The 20,013-nt window shown below is 47.2% G+C and overlaps 1 protein-coding gene across 1 annotated transcript in view; it reads left to right on the forward strand.

Moving 5' to 3' along the window:
* The window catches only part of LOC125390412 (cilia- and flagella-associated protein 337-like), a 118,001-nt gene that overhangs the window by 12,269 nt on the left and 85,719 nt on the right, over nucleotides 1-20,013 (forward strand). Inside the window, exons 3-8 of the mRNA XM_087902726.1 lie at nucleotides 1,672-1,725; nucleotides 2,160-2,243; nucleotides 4,682-4,747; nucleotides 6,042-6,272; nucleotides 7,605-7,687; nucleotides 9,899-9,991. Coding sequence (XP_087758852.1) covers nucleotides 1,672-1,725; nucleotides 2,160-2,243; nucleotides 4,682-4,747; nucleotides 6,042-6,272; nucleotides 7,605-7,687; nucleotides 9,899-9,991 — 611 coding nt within the window. The remainder of the gene's footprint in view (nucleotides 1-1,671; nucleotides 1,726-2,159; nucleotides 2,244-4,681; nucleotides 4,748-6,041; nucleotides 6,273-7,604; nucleotides 7,688-9,898; nucleotides 9,992-20,013) is intronic.

Raw genomic sequence — 20,013 nt, forward strand, 5'->3', positions numbered from 1 at the left:
AAATTATGCAGTCACACTGGCTTGCATATCCTGCCCACTGTTACTGTTATTAATGAAGACTTTCACTCCTCTTTCTCAGAGTTTTTCTAACACATCTGTAGAGCGCATGGAAGTTGGTGTCTTTCCAGACCAGGGTGCCCTCTCCTGGGAGGCAGGGCCGTATTTTGCTATTTTTAATTGCTCTTTTATTCTGGAATGGGAGATCCAGGAAGGCGAAAGACCAATTCTCTACCTATTATGTTATGACAATGTAAACTTTAAGGAACTAATAAAGACAGGAAAAGTTTCTCTGGGCATTTGAAAGATGGAAGTTTGTGTTAGAGTAACACATGGACACTCTGAGCTTTCCTTCTGAAACAGGGTCTATTTGTGTTGCTGAGTCTGGTTTTGAACTCTTGGACTCAAGTGATCCTCTTGCCTCATCCAGTTGAATAGCTGGGATTATAGGCATGCACCAATATTCCCAGTCATTTCAATGTCTGTGTGTGTGTGTGTGTGTGTGTGTGTGTGTGTGTGTACACATATGTTCAAACCTGTAGTTACCTGGTCCTCCCAAGGCTTCGTCTTCCTGTGAAACTCAGCTTGTATATTTCATTTGTGTGACCCATGAGTCTGGAAAAGTCACACTAGCTTTTGTGAATTGATGCTGGGCAAAATTTGGTTGAAGAAAACACCAAATTAGCTCCCTTGAAATGTCTTTTCTGAGATCATGGAAACACCCCCTCAGATTGTCGGGATCATCTTCTGTGTGTTTTTAAACTCTGTCCAGATCCTCCCTCCTGCTGGTTGGTCGCTGCTCCTGGGTTTGTGTTTTGCTGGAAGACCCCTACAGGGATATCTTCAGAGAGTTGGGTTCCCAATTTTGCTCCTCCATGAAAACAAATTTAAAAATAGCCATGGATCATTCAAGATAGAATTTGAAAGATATTTGTATTTTATTATGATAGTGACTTACAAAATAGCTTTGGGGTCAGCCTGAGGTGTTTTTTTTTTTTTTTTTTTTTTTTTAGTGGGGGACACCACTTTGGGGGCAGGCACACATGGATTTCAGATGATCCTGTTGGGGGAAGTTACACTGCAATTTAATTCATCCCGACCCACTGCCTTTCATTCTAAGCTGGAAGTTTGGGGGGTCTGTACTAACCAAAAGACAAAATTTGGTATAGCAGATAAGAGACCAGGAGTGAGAAATGTACGCTGGTGATCTGTGTGCTGAGCTGAGGGAAGCGGACCAAGAGAAAACCTGCTCTTTCCCGCCAAAATGTTTAGCCCAGGAAAAGATGGCGGAACTATTCTCCCCAGAACAACTTGCCTTAGCCCTGAAAGACGGAATGTGCAGGGATCCTGGGTCGTGGTGTGGTCACTGAACAGGTTCTTAGAAGCAAGGCAAAGTGTTCTCCTTCTCTCCTTTCTCCTTCCAGTTCAGCTTCTGATCTTTCTTTCTTCTTTTGTTTCCTACACTCATCCTCTCTCACATCCCCTGTCCTTCCTGTCCCAGCCCAGACCACCCAACCTGATGCCAGAATCTGGGGCTGGGCGCTGAACAGAACCAGCAGCTCAGCTCTGCCACTGCCTTATGGGAAAAGAAATTATCAGTGACCAGAAATTCCATTTAGTGGGTGCTGTTTTTCGCATTCTTGATGATAATTCGTTTTCTTTTCTTTTGATGAGATTGAGCATCAAGTGACCTTGGAAGAACTACAGCACTTGAATGCACTCTTTCAGGTAGGCACAGCCAGGTAAACTTTGAAATGCCTATCTGGATGATTTGATTCTTTTCTTGATATTTGATTTTGCATTACAAAGTACAAACTTTTAAAATTTCTATAAAATAACTACGAAGAATAACTTTTTGATTGTTACTTCTTAACAATCAAATTAAAATTAAATTTAATTTTAATTTTAATAAAATTAACAATTAAATTTGTTACTAAAAACAAATTGCTTTGATTTTTCCCATTTAATTTATTTCTATTTTGCTTAATTTTTAACTGATTTAACTGGTTAACACAACACAGAAATCCTATTGGAAATCAGCAGTGATTAGGTGAGTCTAATGAGACCTCCAATTCTTTGGACTTTAGCTCCTAGACTCAACACAACATGGCACCTGTAAATTCCCAGCTGATGGTTTATCTTTCTTTCTCTTCCACTTGTAGGAACATGGGGAGAGAGGAAGCCATCTGCTGGGTATGGAGACGTTCAAGCGCATAATGAGGCAGAGCATGAGGTTGCACAGACAAGTAAGCCGGCTTTAAAAATATCAGCTCATGGAGTGTGTAGTCAATGCTGTAGCTGCACAAGCCAATTAGATCCCAGCACCTCTGTAGATGGCTCACCTCTCTACTGAGACCTGCCGGATTTACTGGACAGCTTCTTGGGAAAGGCTTTTAAACAACTTGGAAGACTAGAGCCATGAAACAGTTAGAGACTTTTCTTAGGAGGAAAACAATACTCTTACTAGATTATTGCCTAATTGTATATATGCTTTTATTCCAAAGACAGCCACTTATTTCTCTTAAGTCTTCTGCCAACCCCCCTGGCAGCTGGAATCAAATGGTTTACTCATTCTCCATCCTCTTGGTTAGCTCAGAATACAAAATGTTTTCTTACTTATTGTTCTTCAAATTTTCCTTTGTAGTCTTTGACAATTTCATATACACATATAACGTGTATAACGTGTTTTGGTCATTTTCCACACTTTCCTTGTTCCTCCTCTATTCCTACTAAACCCTCTCTGTTCCCAACAGCTCTCCTCCTACTTTCCTGGCTTTGCGGCTGCTGTTGTTTGGTTGTTGTTTTGTGGCCCCCTGAACTTAACGAGAACGGCTTCCATGAACACGGGTGGGGCCGTCTTCTGTTTTCTGAAGCATGGGCAGCTCAGTAGAGTACAAAGTCTTAGTGGGCAATACTTTAGGGATGGCGGGGGAGCACAATCCTCAGTTGCTAAAGCAGGAAGCCTAGGATCAGAGTTTAGGCCCCTGGCGTACATGTAGTGCAGAGCCAGGAGCAGTGGCGCACACCTGTAACTGGAGTGGGGGCAGGAGGATGAATGATGGGAGCCTGAGGGCCGGTCAGTCTAACTGAGTTGGTGAGCTTCAGGCTCAGAGAAAGACAATGTCTTGGAAAGTAAGGCGGACAGCAACAGAGGGAGATGCCTGGTGCCTACCTTTGCCCTCTGTATGTGTGGGCACATATGATCTTGCACGCCTGAACATGTGTTCCCACATAGACCACACACCTAAGATTTTACTCATGATGTAAGTTATCTGTGCTGTTTAGGTGCTGTCCACCAAGACTTCATAATAGTCTCTTGTTAGAGAAGAAAAGTCAACATGGAGTGCTAAGATCCAGGGCTGGAGGCACTGAGCGCTGTTACACTCAAAACTATTTCTGGGTCAGGGACTTCAGGGGAGTGACTCGGAATCTCTAAGCCGCTCTTTTCAGTGGTGATGTGGGAGGGAGATGCCGCTGCTCTGCCACTCCGGGGTCTGATGGAATAAAACGCAGAGTAGACAGCCAGAAATCAATGACTCTTTGTTAAGTAAGTGATAAAGGACTTCATGGCTCCTCTGTGATGTTCCAGGCCACATTTTACTCGGCATAAATGGCTGTAGATAGTGCAATATCTGTCATGAATTCCCCTGTGTGAGGCAGCAATATTTTTAAGTTCCCTGCTCCCTCATTGTGTGTGTGTGTGTGTGTGTGTGTGTGTGTGTGTGTGTGTGTGTGTGTATGTGTGTATGTGCGCACTATGTGCATGCAGTAACCAAGGAAGCCAAAAGATGGTATTGATCCCCTGGAGCTGGAGTTATAGGTGGCTGTGAGCCACTTAAGGTGGCTTCCTAAAACTGAACTTGACTCCTTTGGAAGAGCAGCAGGCTCTCTTAACCTCTGAGCCAGCCCTCAAACCCACACCTTAGAGCTTCAAGTTGAATGTTGTTCAAGGAGAGACTATTATGAAATCTTGACAGACAGCTTGTCCTCCATCATGTGTAACTCATCTTGTCATAAGGAAAACCATATGTGTTGGTTCAAGTTTTAGCTGCGATGACAGAAAGCCCTCAGCCCACAAGGCCCGTGTGAGACACAGGGCTTTTGCCTCTTTACCTTTCAGCTCTGACGGTTAATCTCTCCCAGAGTTTAACACATCCTTTGGGGCTCATTATGGGTTTCTCAGTGAGTGGATTAACTTAAGAAGGGAGTAGCTCAGTTTCCCCAAGCAGCCCATGGGACCAGGCCTATTCATTTCGGTAAGAGGTGTACCCCCAACCCAGGAAAGTCACTCCCGCCACACCTACAGGGTAGCAGGCTGAATCTTGCTGGCTCACATCCTACAACATGACTCATAATTCTGCACCGCCCTTGCTTCTGCCACCTCCCCCAGAGCCGGGAGAGGGACCCTACCCCCAGTGGAGCTCCCAGGCTCCACTGTGATCTGGACAGGCAGGCTGTATCCAGGTCGTGGTGACTATCACCCTGAGTTTTCTGTTTTCTGGTTCATCTCTGATCTCAGGCTTTTATGAGGCCATCCCTCAGGGTAAAAGGGGTTATTTAGACATCTATTCCAAAAACCTCATTAAACCTGCATCTGTGGTATTGTCTGAAGTCCGCCACATCGGTACCTCCCTCTTCAATAATCTAGCGAAGCCTACAAACCCATTTTTTTTTTTCTCCCCAGAGTATTGGACAAATAGAGCAACTTTTCATGAAAATAGACTATGAGGCGGTGGGGAGCATCCAGTGGGTAAGTTACATTCTGTAACTCCATCTTACAGCTGGGAAGGGATGCATATGGCACATTATTTGGAGGCTGGCTTTGTCCCTTTGGCCAATCAAAGCGGAACCAGAGAGAAGTGCTTGCTTGCCGCTCTCACATCTGTCTGCGAAGGAGCTTACCTGGGAGTCTCAGTAGCTCGGGTAGACTCCACACAGGCCACCCTAAACCCAAAAGTCGGAGCCACGTCCACCCCTTCACCTAATTGCCAAGGGAAAATAGGAAGCGAGAAATCCCTTGGATGCAACGGCTGCTGGTGGCCGAGGCTGCGAGCACCTGCAGAGGGTGCTAGAGCCAGAACTGTCACAGACTAAGTCTTCCACCAATATCACACCGTCATCATGTCCCTCAGTTTCCAATGTGTGATGATGAAGGGGTAAGAGAGACTTCAGCTTTGACCGTTCTTGGTCACCGAGCCCATCCACAGCCTTCCACTATCTGGGGATGCATTAAGTTTAAAAATGGACAAATTGAGCAGTAAGCCATCCCTGTTCAGACCTTTGGCCAATTCACCAAGAGCTGCAGATGTCAATGCTTTCAACTGTCGTCTGGTTTTAAAGGGATCACTCAAGGTTCCGGTGGGCAGAAAGAAAGATTCTAGCAAGGTGGTGGCTTGGGAGAAATCGATAGGAAATTAAAATGCCTGGAGTCCAAAACTACCCACCCCGTGTCTCAGGTTCAAAGGCCACCTTCCTTTTTTCTTTCTTTCTTTTTTTCACCTTTCTTTTCTTAAGATTGAAGTATCTTTCTGTGGGTATACTGCTAAGATCCCAAGGGAGGCACAGAACTGTGAAGCCAGGTAGATAGGGCCACAAGCCCCTGGCCAGCCGTTTCTTAAGTATTCGCTCTGAAGTGAGGCACTGGGCTTTTCCACACTTAAGTCTTTCAATGTGTAAAAAAGGGTAAACTGAATTCCTATGAGAATTGAGGTGAAGGGCCATGATGTGGAGGTCATGCATCATACTTGGCTAGAAACAACCATCGCCATTGCTGAGAAGCCCACTTGACTCCCAAACCACCTTTAGAGGAAGAGGGCAAGACATACAGGAAGGAAGGAAGTATAGGAAGGACAGCAGACAGCTGGGCAACAGACCTCTAGGCCCAGCTGAAGGTACTCCACAGTTGCCGCTCCCCAAGTTGGCAGTGTGTGCTAACAATTCTATCCATGCCCAAGAAAAGCGTTTTATCCATTCCCTGATGGGAAAGTGCGTTTCTGAAAGCCCAGAAGACAGCACGGCTTAACCAGTTTTTCTTTGCTCTCCAGGACGGCTTCTGCACATACCTGCAGCTAGAGTACTCCGAGCAAGCCAAGGCTGCCGCTCGGAGGGCAGAGGCCGCCCTCCTGCTGCCTGCTGTCCAGCAGAGGCTGTCCTACGGGAGGCCCATGCTGCGCATCCTCTCTATGCCTGATGACACCTTAATCACCATTCGGGAAGATGGGGCTATTTATTTCTGGTCTCCGCAGCTGACGCTGAAAAGAAAAAAGCCAATTTTCGTATGTGATTTTCATTTGATAAGGATGCTGAGTGCTACAGTTTGATTTTATTTGCTATTTTAAACTGCTCCTTAAGTGGCGTGATTACATAAATTGTGCCCTTGAATATATGTATTCGTGGCAGCTTTTGTGAGTCTGTGGAATGCAAATAAAACATGAGCCCCACGTGGAGTACAAGATAATGCTTCGTTTTGCTTCTAACATCAGATGAAATGATGAATTACACATGCTTCTGTCATGTAATTCATCATGTGTCTTACTGAATGACAAATGGAATGGAATCCCCGCCCTTCCCCCTCTTTGTGGCTATGCCTGCGAGGCGGTTCTGCTAGGTTTTTTTCTGAATCACTGATCAGAAATTCAGAAGCCAACGTGCATTTGGGAAGTGTAATTAGGAGAAAGAATGCCAGGCCCATCTCTGCTCCCTCCCCCCTTCTCATTCAACAAATATTTGAGCTCTTGTGATGAAACAGACTCTGTGCTGGGTGCTGGTTGTGCTGGGTGCTGGGTGTCCTGGGTGCTGGGTGCTGAGTTTCCTGGGTGCTGGTTCTGCTGGGTACTGAGTGCTGGTTGTGCTGGGTGCTGGGTGTGCTGGGTGCTGAGTGCTGGGTGCTGAGTGCTGGATGCTGAGTGCTGGTTGTGTTGGGTGCTGGGTGTGCTGGGTGCTGGGTTGCTGGGTACTGGGTATGCTGGGTGCTGAGTGCTGGTTGCTAGGTGTGCTGGATGCTGGGTGCTGGGTGCTGGTTGTGCTGGGTGCTGAGTGCTGGTTGTGTTGGGTGCTGGGTGTGCTGGGTACTGGGTGTGCTTGGGTGCTGGGTGTGCTGGGTGCTGAGTGCTGGGTGCTAGGTGTGCTGGATGCTGGGTGCTGAGTGCTGGGTATGCTGGGTGCTGGAGATAGAAAGCTCTGTCTCTGCCCCTAGGTGACTTAGAACCAGAAGTTACCAGCTTAACCTCTCAGGGGAGGAGACTGAGTCAGTAACATGTTCCTCCCCTTGAAGGAAAAAATCAATGAAAGAAAACTACAGGGGCTGGAGAAATGGCTCTGGGGTTAAGAGCATTGGATGCTCTTCCAGAGGACCTGAGTTCAATTCCCAGCACCCACCTGGAGGTTCCCAGCCATCTGTGAATCCATTTTCAGGGGAACTGTTGCCCTTTCCTGGCCTCTGAGAGCACCAGGCACAAAACTAGAGCCCACACGTGCATGCAGACAAACACGCATGCACGTAAAATAAGGGTAACATCTTTTCAACAAAAAATGAAATGAATTTAAATAAATACAGTCTTTTTAAAAAGGCACATACATTTGTTTATTTTCACTTTTCAATCCTGCAGGGCAAATCCACCAGCCGGAAGTCCCAGTGGGTGACAGACATTGTCAGCATGCCTCAGTATAACAAGCTAATCGTTGGGACTGGGTAAGTATGGGAAGTTGCAGCCCAAAGGGAGTGGTCCGGGTTTGATGAGCTGCATAGCCATGTCTGAGGTACACAAACATATACATTTGCAGCACGAGGCTAAAGCGAGAGTCTTTAAAATATTAGGACCCATATGTCTGGGCAGAGATAGACTTTGTGTGGCTTCATGCAGTGATAGCATTGTCTCAGAGGCGCCCTCTTGGAGGAAATTCTTCTGGAACCAAGAAAGGGGCCCCATGAGGAAAATATTAGTTGGAGTAATTCTTAAGCATACTTTATTTAGATTAAATGGTGTATTTGTTTTCTCATCCATCTAAATTGAGTCTTGAGTGCACGGAATTAATTCAAAGGGTAAATTACACCGTGCAAACAAAGGTGCCCTCGCTGCTGTCATTCACTGCTGAGGCTGCAGAGCAAGGTCTTGAAGGCTCCAGCCCCCCAGGAGTGTGAACTAAGATGGTAGAGGGAGGGTGGGAGCTGAAGGCAGCTTGAGTGGACTTTGGTGGGTGGCTCCAGCTAAGGAGTGGGTTGATGGGGCCCCACAGCTCTGCCTACCATATAGACACCTCATGCAAAGAAGCCCTCTTCACAGTTCCCTTCCACGGGTCACCGGGGCTCTAGGCCTTAACTACTTTGAAGACTTGCATGACCTCATAGTTAACCCAGTCCCAGCCTATCCCAGTTATTTTATTAGATATAATTGTTCATGCTGCTTTAATACGTTCTATAATTATTAACTCATCATTACCAAATACATTTATTAAAATACCAATATAATTAATATAATCAATTTAATATTATGCTAACTATTAAACAACAAATTTAAGTTTATAAATTCAGCTTGATTTTTAATTTTTTTATCATACTACTTTTTATCATCATTTTTAAGAAGATTGATTTGTGTGTGTGCACGAGTGTGTGTGTGTGTGTGTGTGTGTGTGTACATGCATGTGAGTGCAATACCCAGGGAGGTCAGAAGAGGGCATCATGTCCACTGGAACTGGAGTTATAGGTAGCTGTGAACCACTTGGTGTGGGTGCTGGGTATTGAGCATCAAGTTGAGCCCTCTTGCCAGTCCCTATTCCTTTTTTAAAAAAAAATCATAACATTTGCATACCTTTATTGGATACAATATATTAATCTGATATGTGGACACTGCAGGTAATGATCAAATCGTGGTGATATTTACTTTGATTAATCATCAATCAAATGCTAATCATTTTATATGTTGGAAATTTCTAGTCACTGAGAAAATGAAAGATATTATAATTTATTTCAAACAATAGCTACCCCTAGTGTGCTGCAGACATAAGAATTACTCCTCCTTGTGTTCGGTGTTCCTAATTTAAAGACTTCCCACCCTCCTCTGCACCCCCTTTTCCACTGGTCTTCCCATCTCTAGTGGCCCTTACTCAGCTAGGTTCCGTGAGGTCCACGTGTGTCAGTTCCAGCAATGAGGACACACGATGCCCTTCTTTTCTTTCTGTGGCATATTTCACTGGACAGGGTGTCTGCCCCCCAGTTTGATTTTTTTTTTAAAAAAAAAGACACTTAACAACCTTGCTGTGTGCAGTGTCCCCACAGTTCAGAGGCCGCTATGGTAGCATATGAAACACTCTGAGCCAGCTAATGGATGGAAAGGGCACAGAGCAGACTCCCCCAGGGGCCGGGGAACCACACTGGAACTGTGAGAAAGGAAGTGAGAGGAAGTGACATCTAGCACAAGGAGAATCGGGTCCAGGTACTAGTTGCAATGATCTAGGGAAGGGGGAAAGGTGGCGAGACCAGGTTAGTGAAGAGCCCTTCACCCTCCTCTTCCAATCTGATGCCCCGATGTCCCCACACTGAAGCCCTACATTCTCAACAGTCCCCAGGCTTTGGACCAGCCACTCTCTCATGGTGTCTCAGTGGCTCTCAGTAACTCGTCACTAACAGAGACATCGTTAGGACCATATTTGACAGAGAAAGGAACTAACTCAGTGATGCGCTCCTGAGCCCGGGCAGCAGAAAACTGGGGCCGCCAGGCCCTGGTGGCAAAGGGCAGACCACCCAGCTTTGGGCTTAGCATCCAGCTGAAGAGATATCGCCACCTAGAGAGCTTCAGGAGGGCGGGAACTCGGGCCCCACAGAGCGGGATTGTCACGGGTTGGGGGTCACCAGAAACGGAATGAGGAGTTCTCAGTTCCCACCGGCAATGCTTGCCTTGAACAGGAGCCGGGCGTTGCAGCTGTATGAGCTCTCGAACTTGGAGCCTTACTGTCAGATTGGTGGTCTGGAAGCTGTCCCCCTGAAACTGGACTACAGGTAAGAACGGCCATTCTAGGGCGGCTGCCTGGGGGTGGCTCACCACCAAGCACAAGGAATTGATCCTTGAGTGACTGCTCAGGCAGCGCATGCTAGGGCTCCATACAGCCCCCTGCCACCATGTCACACAGCCCCGTTATGCTTAGCTGAGGGGTCATCCTTTACCGAGCAAAGAGATGACCACCAAAGAAGGGAAACTGAACTGGGCAGTGGTGCCGCACGCCTTTAAGCCCAGCATGTGGGAGGCAGAGGCAGGCGGAGCTCTGTGAGTTCGAGGCCAGCCTGGTCCACAGAGTGAGATCCAGGACAGCCAGGGCTACACAGAGAAACCCTGTCTCTGAAAGAGCTGAAGCTAATTTCTGAGCCATGCGGCTGTCGATGGTATTTTAGATGTGGAGACAACTCTGATCATAGCGCCTCACTTTTCCTATCTGCCGACTCCCCGTCCAACCATACTGACGCCGGCGGGATGGGGTCTTAGTTTCCTGTTATAGTTTTCAGTGATAGAATGCCTAAGAATGGGCAAGAGGTTTATTTAGACTTGAGGTTCTGGGGTCGAGGAAGCATCCCAGTGTGGTACCAGCATCGGCTCTGCTTCTGGAACCATCTTTCTGATGCTCTAACTCACAGCGGGAAGGGAAGTGCGTGATATGGAAGGACTGGGCTTGTTCTGTAACACGCATCGCGCAGCAACTCAGCCAGGCTTGACCCACATGACCCCCCACACCCAACAGTTCCCACCCCACAGCACTGCGACGGTGGGGACAAGCCCCCGCGTGAGTTTCAGTGGGGAATACAAATATTCAGGCTACAGCAGATGGCATCCCAGTGTCTTCCGACTCTCCAACCTCCAATCCGGCAGCACTTTGTGCCGTGGATACAACCTAGAGAACAGGACTCCCCCAGCGCTTGCCAGACAGGGTCTCCTCACACTCCTCCCAGGGCCGCTTCTTCCTCCAACCATCCTGCCCACGGTGTTTGCTGAGCGCTCACTGTGGGCCCACATTGTGGGATATGGGGGCGGGGCATACGCATAAACAAGAGTTGGCTCTCACAAGGCCGACTGTTCTCTGAGCAGGTGGCTCCCCTGAAATTCTGCCATTCTCCACAGCTCACGTTTTATCCCTGTGAAAACTCCCCTGAGCCCCAAGGAGCTGCCCTGGCTCCTGACTGTGCTGTCCCTGCACCTAGCCAGGGTGACTCACGGGTGACAGTAGCACCTTGGCCTCTGGTGCTACTTTCTGGCTCCTACACTGGCATATACTAGTAGTGAGGAGCCTTGCACACAAAGCTCCCGTTCAGGGGGGCCTGTCCTCCACCCAATAGATGCACCCATTCCTCTCCACCAGCAGTCTACAGGGAGGCCAGAGGGAGGGGCACACCAAACACTCGCAGCTTGGTGACCAGGCTCCCAGCCTAGAAGGAGTTTCCTCTCCTTGGTGAGTGGTTGGTATTGATGGATTTAAAAAACAAAACAAATAAACAAAAAAAAAATGTGTTCACTTAGTTTTCTGAAATGACATCGGGTCTTAATGTTGCTTTGAGGAAGGGTCATATAGAAAACTCTTAAGGACACATCCTGCTGGGATGGCCACTCCTAGGTGACTCTTCTACCTCAGGTACCTCCAGGGCTCTGGGGAAGCTGGGTTAGGTGGTGGAGACACACAGAGACCGTGAGTCACACCCTCAGCCTCTTTATCTCTGGAGACAGGTGACATCTTTATCCACAACCACAGAGCAGATCAAAGCCTGCCTGTAATAAAGCCCCTAACAGCAGCACACAGCAGCCAGCACTTCCCACCGGGAATGTCTCCTCTTCCGGCTCACACATGCTCTGAGAACAGAGACAGGGCAAGATAGTCCTTGCCCTCCAAACCGTTCAGACTCCCTGTCACAGGATCCCCAAGTTGAGCACAAGCATTGACTTGTAGCTGTATGTCCTGCCTTGGGCTGTTCAGTACCACAATCCAGAAGGCTCATCTGGGACAGAGACAGACCCAGAAACCAATAGGACTGCCTGCTGACAATGTCATCATCTGAAAGCCAGTCTGTGGTCCAGAGGCCTGTGAGAAGGAAAGGTTGTTCCAAGAGTCTCAAAGTGAAATTCAGTGCTTCTCTGCTCTGAAGAGGACCCCTCTTTCCTCTTTGGGTTGTCTAGCTTCCAGGCATAGCCAAGAGAAGTGTTTCATCTCACAGACGAAGCAGGAACCAGGAGGGCTGCAGATTAAACCCTTGGACTCCGAAACACCCTTCCCCCTATGGCTGGCTGGCTCTTTCTTTCCAGCAGAACAGACAAGCAAACACTTGGACTTTATCTCCGTTTCCTCTCGACACCCTCTCACACCCAGACCTAATCACTCAGCCCAACCCCGAGACCCAACGTGGTATTTATCCTAATATTCCGGGAGAGTGAAGTTCTGGGAAGTACAATGGTAGTTACTTCCAGGGGCTGGCTGCTTGGTGGAACGTTAATCACGGCGTGCGGGTATTTTCATGGGAGCACATTGTAAGCTAATTACCACGTTCAGGGCCCACTCTATCATTACCTATAATGCATGATTTCAAATGTACTACCGCGTCTGTGTTGTTGTGTTCGCCCCACTGCAGACATACTCAGAGGCACACCTCAGCCAGGAAACATCTATATACAAACTTAAAGCAGAAGGAGGTGGGAGAATTTTTTTTTCTAAGATGGAACCCGAGTCTGCAAGCACGCCAGGCAAGCACTCGACCCCTGAGCTAGATCCCCAACAGAAATATTGCTAATGAGACAAATGCCTAGCTCACAGAGTCTGCAGATGGCAGAAGACATACAAGAGCTACTTTTGACAACATGAATAAATATATTTAGCAACAATTTTTATTTTTCCAGCCTGGCCTATTATTAAGTCATATGTTCACCTGGAGAAAGATGCTGGTCTCTTTGTATGCTGAACAAGAGGCAATAAATAAATAAATAAAAATCTATTTAAAACTAGGGATCGAGATGTCAACCTACACTCTGGATTTCTTGAACAAGACATAAAATACTACTTCAAAACCTCTTGCTACAACAGCGTAGCAGAGAGAACACACATTGGCCTCACACTCCCCAGGGCTTCTAATTCTGTTCTGCATATGAGAGGTCCTTGAGTCTTGAAGCTAACTTTCCAAGAAATAGGCTCTAACATACACATTTTTTAAAATTCAGCTTTGCCTTTGTTTGCACTCTTGGGGGAGAGGCAGACACATAGCCCTTACAAGTGGGAGTCAAAGACCCAGAAGGGGGCTTACCCCTTCAGATTTACACCCATCTCATCTTACAACTGGGGATCAAGGACTTGGGGTGGGGAGGGTGTTAGTGAGGGGCTGGAGAAATCAGCGGGAGAGTATTTTGGGCTGCTGGAGAGACAGGGCTCAGCCCAAAGTCTTTGAGTTGAAGGGCAAGGAAGGGAAGTACAGGGTACATTTATTTCAGTCTGCAGAGCACAAAGAATGGCAGGAGAGTGAAGGAGTAGCGAGGACTTGGATTCTTCAGAGAAGTCAATGGATAGGATTGGAGAGCCCATTGGAAGGAAAGAAACAGACAGAGGTCAGCCAACATGGTCAGGCTTGGTAACTCTGCCCTGCTAGGAATTTTGTCTTGGATCCTAAGAACATGTCTGTTTTAAATATGTTATTTATAAGTGTATGGAATATATGATTTGTTTGCATATATACATGTATGCCTAGTGTGTTCGCAGAGGCCAGAAGAAGGCACCAGGCCCTCTAGAACTGGAGTTACAGATAGTTCAGAGTCACCATATGGGCTCTGGGGATCTAACCCAGGTCCCCTGGAAGAGCACCCAGGGCTCTTAACAGTTGAACCATCTTTCCAGCCTCAGCATGGATATTTTAAGTAGCTATTAAAGGAATACACTCTGGGGACATACTGGAGGAGGGTGTTAGTGAGGGGCTGGAGAAATCAGCGGGAGAGCATTTGCAGCTGTCTTGGGTCCCTCACTTGTAAACCGGGCTCTGTTTCATGCATCAGCTTTTTAACTATTGAATGGCACGCAGCATACACCAGCAGCCCTTATCATTGCGATTCTCCAGTGGGTGGTGCTGAAGCCAACAGAGGTTGCAACAAGGGCATAGGAGACCAGGGAGGAGAGAATGAAAGTAGAGCTTCCTGGGAGGCCAGCACCAAGACCGGGGCTCTGCCTTCTCCATAGCCAGACAAGCTTGCCTCACTCCTCTGCTAACTTCTCCAGGTAGGCTTGGTGCCCAAGGCTGTGATTCCTAAAGCAATCTCCCCTCCCTCATCTTCCATGAACTCTTCATCCCCCACTGGATCTAGCCAATCTGCTAATAAAAGTGTCATTGTTTTCATGTATTGGAAAAAGAAGCAAAAGTGGGGGGGGGGAAGCAATTCCTCTGTCTAAATTCCAATTGCTCTGCTAGTTCATACCCTATCTCAGTCCGATTTCTGTTGTTAGGGTATCTGAGACTGGGTAGTTTATGAAGAATAGAGTCTCACTCAGCATCTGAGAAGGCCCTCCTCCTGCATCCCGGTGTGGCAGGGAGCATCACAGGGCACAGTGCAAGCGTGCAGCTCTACCTGTGAAGCCAGGACAGCCATCAGAGTCCCCTACTGTCATTATCTCATTCAAGCCTAATTAGCTCCCAAAGGCTAGCCCTCCAAACACAATTAACATATCAATTTGGGGGTTAAATTTCCAACCCATGAATGCAGAGAGGGAACAACACATTCAAACCAAGCCATGTACCTCACTTACAGCAGCACTCCTCAGAAGAATCCAAAGGGGGCTGGACAGAATGGTGCAGGCTGGTAATTGGAGTGCTGGGGAAGCCGTGACTGAAAGCTGAGGTTTTAAGACTGTCTGGACTGTATATGGAGTTCTAAGCTGGGCTGGGGCTACACAGTGAAGCCAGGTCTCAAATGGGTGAGTAGGTAAATAGATAATAAATTGGAAAGATAGATAGATAGATAGATAGATAGATAGATAGATAGATAGATAGATGGATGGATGGATGGATGGATGGATGGATGGATGGATGGATGGATGGATGATTGATAATAGTTCATAGAGAAATAGATGATTGATAGATGATAGATGAATGGATAGAGATAGATAGATAGATGATTGATAAAAGTTCATAGAGAAATAGATGATTGATAGATGATAAATGAATGGATAGATAGGCAGATAGATAGATTATTGATAATAGTTCATAGAGAAATAGATAGATGATAGATGGATGGATAGATAGATAGACAGATAGATAGATAGATAGATGGTAGATAAATGATAGATTAGCCCTAGTTATAGTCTCCAATCTACAGCAACCAGGTTCTCCCCTGCCTTGAGTGCATCAAGCTGCTCTTCCCTGGGTACCACCAGTGCTTGCACTGAACATCCTCCATCAGTTCTTGAGTTCATCTGACTTGACACTTCAGCCATTGTGCTAGTTTGAATGAAAATGAAACCCATCATCTCATAGGTTTGAATACTTGGACCCAGCAGGTGGAATTGTTTGGGAAGGGCTAGGAGGCAGCCTTGTTGGAGAGGGTGTATAACTAGGGGTAGACTTGGAGATTTCAAAAGACTGGTATCATTTCCTGTGTGCCTTTCTGCCTCAGTGTGTGTGCGCTCTCAGCTTCTGCTCCAGCCAGCCTGTCTGTGCCTTGCTCTCATGCTTCCCTGTCATGATGGTTACTGTCATAGTCAGAGTTTCTATTGCTGTGCAGAGACACCGTGCCCACGACAACTCTTTTCTCTTTTTAATTTATTTTAGGTTCATTGGTGTTTTGTCTGTGTGAGGGTGTCAGAAATGCAAGGACTGGAGTTATAGACAAGTGTGAGCTGTCACATGGGTGCTGGGAATGGAGCCTGTGGCCTCTGGAAGAGCAACCAGTACTCTTAACCACTGAGCCACCACTCCAACAGACCATAGTTCAATCCATTATTGGTGCGGGAGAATTATCTGTATTCTGTCAATTATGTTTTAAATAAACGCTCATTGGCCAGGCAGGAAGTATAGGCGGGAAAACCAGACAGGAAGTAGAGGTGATGCAATGAGAACAGGAGAATTCTGTGAAGGAGGAAGCTGATTCCTCCCAGTCCTGCCCAGATAACTGAAGAAGCAACATGTGAGCTGCCACGCTGAGAAAGGTACTGAGCCATGTGGCTAGTATAGATAAAAATAATGGGCTAATGTAAATTATAAGAGCTAATAAGTAGCCTGAGCTAATGGGCCAATCAGTTTATAATCTTATGGAGACCTCTGTGTGATTTTCTTTGGGGCTTGCCAACTTGTTGGGGTACCAGGAGGAACAGAAACCCCAACAAGCAGGCCCCCTAATGTTACACATTATCATTATGATAGGACTTGGGGTAGCGCAGGCACATGGTGCCAGAGAGGTAGATGAGTTCTACATCTTGCAGGCAACAGGAAGTGAGCTGAGACACTGGGCTGTATCTTAAGCATATATGAGACCTTAAAGCCCATCTCTACCATGACATACTTTCTCCAATAAGGCCATACCTACTCCAACAAAGCCACACCTCCTAATAGTGCCACTCCCTTTGGGGGTCATTTTCTCTCAAACCACCACAGACTCTAATCCTCTGGAACCATAAAGGAAGCAAAGCCTTCCTTCTCCATGCCTTAGTCATGGTGTCTTATCACAGCGCTGGAAAAGTAACTAAGAGTCAATCTGATTCTTGATAGACTTTCTTCACCTCCGTCTCCAGACACTCCACTCCCCGTTTTCTTCTGTCTTTCTGGCATCCTTTCTCAACCCCCTTCTCTAGCTCCTCCCCTTCTTCCAGACCTCACACCCTTGGAGCATGCTCACTTCTTATTGCGGGTCCTCTGCACTCCTCCCCTTGGCCATCTTCTCTAGTCTTGTTTAAAATACTGCTACAATGCTCATGACTCCCAAGGCTGTGTCTCTAACTAGCAAAGATCACCCCTAAATTTCTGCCTCATATAGTCAAATACCCTCTCAGTCCACAGCTTCCCTCACTGTGAAATCTGGCAGAGGTACCCAAACGCTATGACAGTGACTGAGCACACCTCACTGTTTACACTTTGCCATCACACACACACACACACACACACACACACACACACACACACCGCTCCTAAGGCTCAGGTTCCAGCCTGCACCGCTCCTAAGGCTCAGGTTCCAGCCCTCTGGGTCAGTTGCCTTTCCCTGCCAGTGAGTAGTGTCCGCTCAGCATCCTGTTCAGCGTCCTCTCTCCCTGCCCACATGTTAGCCATCTGCTTCTGACCACTGACATCCTGCCAGTGCCCAAATCCGACTCAGATGCCATCTCCCCCCTCCAAGCCTTTGTAATCCTCTGAACCGAAATTAATTTCTCCTCCTCTGAGCCCCTGGGTATTTCATTTTTACCTCTAGTGTCTTGTACCACAGCCATTAGCAGTCACTCAACAAAGACCATGGTGGGGCCATGGTGGGCCAGACACCTCTCTGGACATGGGATCTTTGTGTCCTTTAAGGAGTGACCATCTGAGTTGGAGGAGAAGATTGACAATGAACTATAAATGCCAGGGGCTGGGAAGATGGCTCAGAACTGAGAAAGACACCCCACATTGACCTCTGCCTCCACATGTATGTGTACACACACAAACACACACACACACACACACACACACACACACACCTTACTTGTGTAGTGTGTGACGGTTAGTTTCACCTCCACTTCATCATTCAGTTTTGACCTTGGATTTCCCGGGGTTGCATCTCCTCCACCTTTAACTCTGTCTCACCTGTCCCCTCATTTCTGCTCACACTGCCTTCTCCTGAGACCTCATCCTTTCTTACCCAGGCCGGTTGATAGGTCTCCCTCTAGCCTCTCTTTCTAACCGAGCCCAGACTCTGGGTGGGTCTGATTACACTTTGCTCAGCAGCCTTCCGCAGATGCAGTAGGCTTTGGCTCCCATGCAGCAAGCCTTTGTGCTGGCTGCGGCTCAGTGTGCAGGCTGCACTCTCTCCTAGCGTCTCTGAAATGCAAATGTGATCAGCATGTCTAATGGGTTCTGGTTTTCATCCAAGTGGAATTTAAGACATTGGCTGGTCCCTCTCAAGACGTGACAATCCCAGTGATTCGCCAAAATGAGTCACAGCACCTGACTGACCTGACCCTGGCTGCCTTTCAAGGCTGTGGTGCCATTAATTTTGTTCTCTAACAAGCACACATCAAGCCAGAGATGACCTCCCGTCTTTCCTTAGTCGGGTTACGTGTGGGATTGTTATTTCCGGGAGTCCAGAAAAGATCTAACAGCATCAACTAGAGACACCTCAGTGTGAGCTGTAATCAGAGTGTGCTCTCTCCCTTTCATATTCTCTGAACGGCCCCGTGTAGACGGTTTTTAATCCACCTCCGTCTCCCCTTCACCTTTCATAACGTGAGTCAATGATTCCCTCGATCCTGAAGAGGAAAACCAGATTTGTTCTGCAATTCATCCTTCTGCATCTCATGGGAGGGTTGACGGGGGCAGCAATTCATCCTTCTGCATCCCATGGGGTAGGGGGAGAAGAAAGGCTCTTTGAAAATCAAAAGCAGTTCCAGTGCGGAGGTCATCGGGATTTCCAATACTGAGATGTGTCAGAAATTGCTTTCCTTGGCATTCCCGGCGATTCCAAAAAGTTCAAAGAGACAGAAGCTGGAGTTTGTCCAAACGCGGCTAGGCATCTGCAGTACCTCAGTCCTCCTTTCTCCCCAGTGGCCTGGTGGCGGGCTTGCCCTGTCCTGATGGCTGGACAGGAACTCAGGGTGTCTGCGGGGCTGAAGCCGTCTTGTCCATCCCTCACCTTTGCCAGCCTTAACTCCCCAATGAGAGGGCTCCCTCTGCTTCCTAGAAGGTTGGTAGTGCATGTGGCCTAGTGGCTACAGGTGAGAAACCCCTGCAGGGACTTCCAGGCCTAAATTTGGCCTCCTCCAATTAACCTTAAAAGGAAATCTAGCATGGTTGCTATCTGTGAGGGGCACTGTTACTGCGGGGCCAACGACACTCACAGACGGTCCGAATTCCTGCGACCTGGTTTCTTGCCAGCGCTTCGGAGCAATGAGGACAATTTCTGGGCTCTTTTTACAGAGATGGATTCATTGCTGGGCTGTGAGAGCAAACCATCATTGAAGTCTGTCTCTCTTAAAGCACTCGGTCATTTTATTCTTTGAAGTAGAGTTAGAGACTCTTTGGGGGATGAGTAGAAAGCTCCACTTCAGGCTATGTTTTCCAGGGTTTTTTTTTCCAAGACTTTTCAGTGAAAACACATTGGCATCCAGGATCAAGACCCCACTTCATGTCGTGCCTTGTTTGCGTGCCCCAAGGGTACTGTGGCAAGTACGGATCAATCTGTAGGATATACCCTATTCTCCAAACCTCAATTTTATCCCTAGTTTGGGTTCCTACCACTGAGAATAATATCAGCCCCTTAAAGGTTTCCTCAGTAAAGACTTACTTCAAGGGCCTTGTGATATAGGACACCATCTGTTCTTAAGGAGTTGCCCACATGGGGTATATTAGCCAGCTTTCTGTCACCATAACACAGTACTTGGGATAATCAACTTATAAAAAGAAAATGCTTATTCTGGTCCTGATGGGGAATCTCAGCCAATCACATTCGGCCTAAGGTGTGGCCATTCGGGCTATAAAAGATCGAAGTGCCTTGTTTCCGGCCCCTTCGGTTTTCCGGTTCCATTCGTGTTCTTGGGATTCCGGGTCTTGTAAGTTTTCCCCTTTTTTTATTAAAAGCTAAATCTTTTATATAGTATTGGTCTGTTTATTCTATCGATTGACCATGCCTGCTATATGGCAGTTTTAGAGATGTTAATATTGGCCCTGCTGTTATGGGCCAGTGGTGACATAATGCATTACAGTGTAGAGTTGAATAAAGCCAAGAGAAGAAGACACTACAGGCCTTGAGACCCTTTCAGGGTCAAATCCCCAGTGGTCTAAAGACTTCCTGGAAAGCTCACCTCAGAAGGTCCCATTATCACCTGACAGTG

The sequence above is a fragment of the Myodes glareolus genome, chromosome 2, assembly GCF_982192425.1.
Source record: "Myodes glareolus chromosome 2, mMyoGla1.1, whole genome shotgun sequence".
Taxonomy (NCBI): Eukaryota; Metazoa; Chordata; class Mammalia; order Rodentia; family Cricetidae; genus Myodes; species Myodes glareolus.